Source organism: Aplysia californica, unplaced genomic scaffold, assembly GCF_000002075.1.
Source record: "Aplysia californica isolate F4 #8 unplaced genomic scaffold, AplCal3.0 scaffold00451, whole genome shotgun sequence".
In the NCBI taxonomy this organism is placed as follows: Eukaryota; Metazoa; Mollusca; class Gastropoda; order Aplysiida; family Aplysiidae; genus Aplysia; species Aplysia californica.
In genome coordinates, this window is record NW_004797721.1 from 365,274 (window position 1) to 369,644 (window position 4,371).

Genomic DNA, 4,371 nt, shown 5'->3' on the forward strand with positions numbered 1-4,371 from the left:
CTGGGTTTTCCTGGCCTTTACTCACCACGATCATCTCGGCCGGCTCCAGTGTAAGGCACTCGCTGGTTCTCCGAGAGCTGCCCGGGCTGCGACGGCCGAAGCTGGAAGACAAACAGAAAAAAAAGGATGTTAGCATCATCTCCTGTGGGCATCATCATGGCCTGTGGCATCATATATAACGCAGGTCACGGAACCATGCGTCAACATAAGCTGATTGGTAGCACACATTTTACTTGGTTTTAACAAGAGCTTTACGTTACTTGCAACACAATATGGTCATATAAGTGCCGAAGATTAGATGTGTTACAAGAGAGTACAATTTTTATTTTTAAAAGGAGCAATCAGGACGATAGATGTCAGATAGAACAGAAGGAGCAAACCACATAAGAGCGCCCGCAAACCACCCGCAGGAACAAATTTTACTACCCAATCGACACAATCTAGATCGTTTAGGAGGCGGGTTGCTTTAATCCTGTAAGTCAAGCCCAGCTTACGCTGTGTGGAATACATAATGCCAGTATAGAGGAAAGGGGCTCTCGATAAAACATGTTTCCCTCGTTGAAATCGATCTCATGTCTTTCGCCTGCAAGGACAAGAGTCCAACATTTACACCAGAGGCATCATTGTTTACTGGCAGAAAGGCTAGTGACACCCTTCCTCTCAAACGTCACAGAAACAAAAAGAGGAATGGTTGGGTAAAGACAAACACATCGACAATGGTCATTTATTACACGAAAGAGGTCAGACAGAAATACAGAAACAACGGATATAAAAACCACTGGCACAACAAAAGTGAAACGAAAGAAACATTTGAGTAAATATGTGAGAGAATGCATTTCGAAAAAAAGAATGACAGCCCTCATCATTTCCGTCAAGTTAGCTGCGAACATTCTAACACGGGCTTGAACAAAGAAGACACGTGAGAGCTAATAGCAAAGGATGAGAACGGACAGCTATTGTATTGCGTTCCCTTTGAAGTGAGAACAGAACACCTTCCTAATTAGAATAACACCGGGGATGTTATTACTCCACAAAATGAGTTGTTATGCGTTCTGATCTCCCCTCCCGGCGCCCACAACCCTTGTACATTTTCTTACATTATTTTAAAAGGTGTCAGATCCATCTCTCTCCCGATCTCTCTCACCCCCCCCTCTCTCTTCTCTCTCTCTCTCTCTCTCTCTCTCTCTCTCTCTCTCTCTCTCTCTCTCATTCCTTTCCTCTCAATCTGTGTGCAAGCACGCGCCTCTCAGTCTCTGTAAGTTCCGGATCCTCTCTCTCTCATTCTCCTACAAACATACACATAAACACACAATCAACCGCCTCCCCCCTCCCCACCCCCCTCTCTCTCGTACGCACACATTCGTGCCTGTGCGGCACGTGTAAATTGTATGAGAACGCATGCGTTCTACTTGTACGAGTGCCTTTGCGAGTAAAATAAAGCCCATGGAGCGTGTGATATACTAAGTCTGGACAATCTGGCCATTGTATAAGGACAATCAGATACAGACAGACAGACAGACAGACAGACAGACAGACAGACAGACAGACAGACAGACAGTGGACAGAAGGACAATGGCAAGCAAAATGTCATCTCAGACAACCAAAAATAATCATGACTCCAGTTTCAAAGCAGCGCAGCAAACAAAACACAAAAAATTGTAAAAAAACGACATTAAACGCGACACAGAAATGGCGAACGTGCGAGAATTACTGACAAACAAAGAGCTTACCACGCGAACAGAGGCGACAGGCGGGACACAAGGGCGAGTCTGGAAATAGCCCATAACTCGTACAGAACGGACATCGCTAATGCCGTGAAGATACAGCGAGACGCCTGCACTAGAAGCGAGCAGGCTCTCTGAATGTTTATGTTCTGCCAGCAGTGATCAACTATTAAAATGATTGTTATAATAACTTCTGTATCGCTACCGTTTTTTGGCCGACCGGAAGCCTACGTCCGGTCATCCAATCCTTGCCACTTGTAGCTATAACTGTCCGGAGCTGCTAATCTTGAAGCGAAACCAGAACTTCTGACGGTGCTCTATACGAATCAAAACAGGCAGAAAGGCCGGGAGGAGAGTGAGCAGAAAGTAAACGAAAATATCACTAACAGAGCAGAGGAGTAGAGGTGGTTTACGTTTGACACATCAAATCTGTCACTTTATAGAGCCTAGGTTGTTTTTAAAAAAAATAGGTTAGAAAAGGTGTTTCGGTTGGAAACTAACAAAGTGCGTAGCTTGTTCTGATTAACTTCGAAAAGCATGGAAAGAGTTTCACAGGCGTACCAGCAAGCACTACTCAGAGTGAGCACTTGTGCGCTCGTGCGCCGGTTTCGCTCTTCACTACACGTCTCCTCGAGAAGGTCTTAGATCTGTCGAGATGGATGTCAAGATTTCACGAGGAACATTTTTAAGAAAATCTAACCGCTCATGCCATAAGAATATGTCGCTGGGACACAGTCGACGGTCTGTTGACTGGTGGTTTGGCTTAATTCAACGCCCTAATAGACAGTACGAAATCAATCTTAAAGTGAGGAACGATTAGTTCACTAAAATCGGGTCAGCTCACTCTCATTTCTACATATTGCCAAAGGAACGGCAACGCCATCGCTGTATCATTGTATCATCGCCACAGTCCCTGGTTATCCATAACTTTCGTGAACTACAGCGAGCTACGAATTTGACCTGCAATGCAGATGTTTGGGGTTCGCATCCCAGGGGGCGGAGGCGAAAAGCCAGACCTTGAGAATGATACGCATAGCGTCTAGTTGTTAACATTTAAAGAAAAAGGAGATACACAACTCTTAAAAAACATTGCCAGACAAAACTCTCAACAGCTAAACAACACTCAGCTCAAATGGACAGAATCAGAGAACACCGCTATATATAACGGGGGGATGATAAACGACAGGAAGGGGGAACGGGCTGCGTGCAAAGGGGGAGGAGGAGGAAATAAGTTGACAATGAGACGCACACGGAGAGAGAGAGAGAGAGAGAGAGAGAGAGAGAGAGAGAGAGAGAGAGAGATGATGATGTAAGTCTATATAGGGCAGTGTGAGTGACGTAGTTTAACACCTCCCCCGCATCTGAATCGACTCCACTCTCTAATCCATCTCAACTGCCGCCTTTTGTTTGAACGATGCGAAAAACAGCAACGAAGCGCATACTACTACGTATGTCGTAAGCAAAGACTTGGCAATCGATTAACAACCACAGACAGCCCAGGAAACGAAAGGAAACTACTGCTTTCGCCGGAAGCAACAAGAATGGCACCCTTAATTATAAATGATATCATAAATAGCCCGGAGTATGTAAACCGCGTCTTTTCATTTCACAATCACGAATTCAGTGAAACTTTTAAAACAAACACGTTTAATAAGTAGCCTACGCCTATGTTTGAGTAGAGCACGGCCTGTTGTATAAAAGCTTCAACACAGCAAATACTACGTGTCAGTGTAGGAAAAGAATAGTTATGTCTATCATTATTGTAAGTCTTGTCGTTAATCGTAACCCACATACCAACCGACATACTTTCTAGAGCATAATTATTCACGAAGTTATTCCTATTCATTTTACTTAGTCATTTATTAATTTACATTGACTGACTTATTAATTTATCTTTTTTTTTTCGTGTGTGTGTGTGTAGGGGGGGGGGGGGGGGGAGACAAAATTCCGGAAGTCAGGCTTCGATTTTGGATAAAGAGCGGCACATTGGCATAACTAAACTTTAGAGATATGAAAAAGAAAAACTAAAAAAAAATGATACAAAAGAATTTGCATCGGGGACGTTCTCCCAACTATCCGCAAAGTAACCTTTCAGAAAAGATGTCTAAAATGACACATACTTATGAACATACATGTAAATATATTTTGTAACCTCCAATTCCCCCACATTTTCAAACACCTTCAGCAGCGTGGGTATTACATTCAGTTTCTCCACGTGTAAGCACGATGAGGCATTTTGGAACTATTGCATATCCAAAACGGTTATAGGCAATAAAAACATTTTTTTAAAACAGTACGACAAAAAACAAAACAAACAAAAACCAAAAAAAACACAACTCAACAACATAAGTAACTACAACCAGTAGATACGGGAACGAACGACACAGCTGGTAAAAAAAAAAAATCGATTACACAAAAAAGCACGCCTCCGTTCTAATAGTGATATTCCGACTAAGAGCATGACTGAAAACAGATAGCGCACCCTCCCCCCTAGTCTTGTCTACAAACGCAAACGCCCCTCTCCCTCTCTCTCTCTCTCTGTGTGTCTCTCTCTGTGTCTCTCTCTGTGTCTGTCCGTCTCTCTCTGTGTCTGTCTGTCTGTCTGTCTCTCTCTGCGTGTGTGTGTGTGTGTGTGTGTGTGTGTGTG

The 4,371-nt window shown here is 43.6% G+C and overlaps 1 protein-coding gene across 5 annotated transcripts in view; it reads right to left on the reverse strand.

Annotated features, from left to right (window-relative positions):
• LOC101853022 (rap guanine nucleotide exchange factor 2) overlaps positions 1-4,371 on the reverse strand; it is an 84,585-nt gene that overhangs the window by 66,581 nt on the left and 13,633 nt on the right. For all 5 annotated transcript variants that reach the window (XM_005105079.3, XM_035971519.1, XM_005105077.3 and 2 more), the window contains exon 2: positions 26-101. In XM_005105079.3, coding sequence (XP_005105136.2) covers positions 26-101 — 76 coding nt within the window. The remainder of the gene's footprint in view (positions 1-25; positions 102-4,371) is intronic.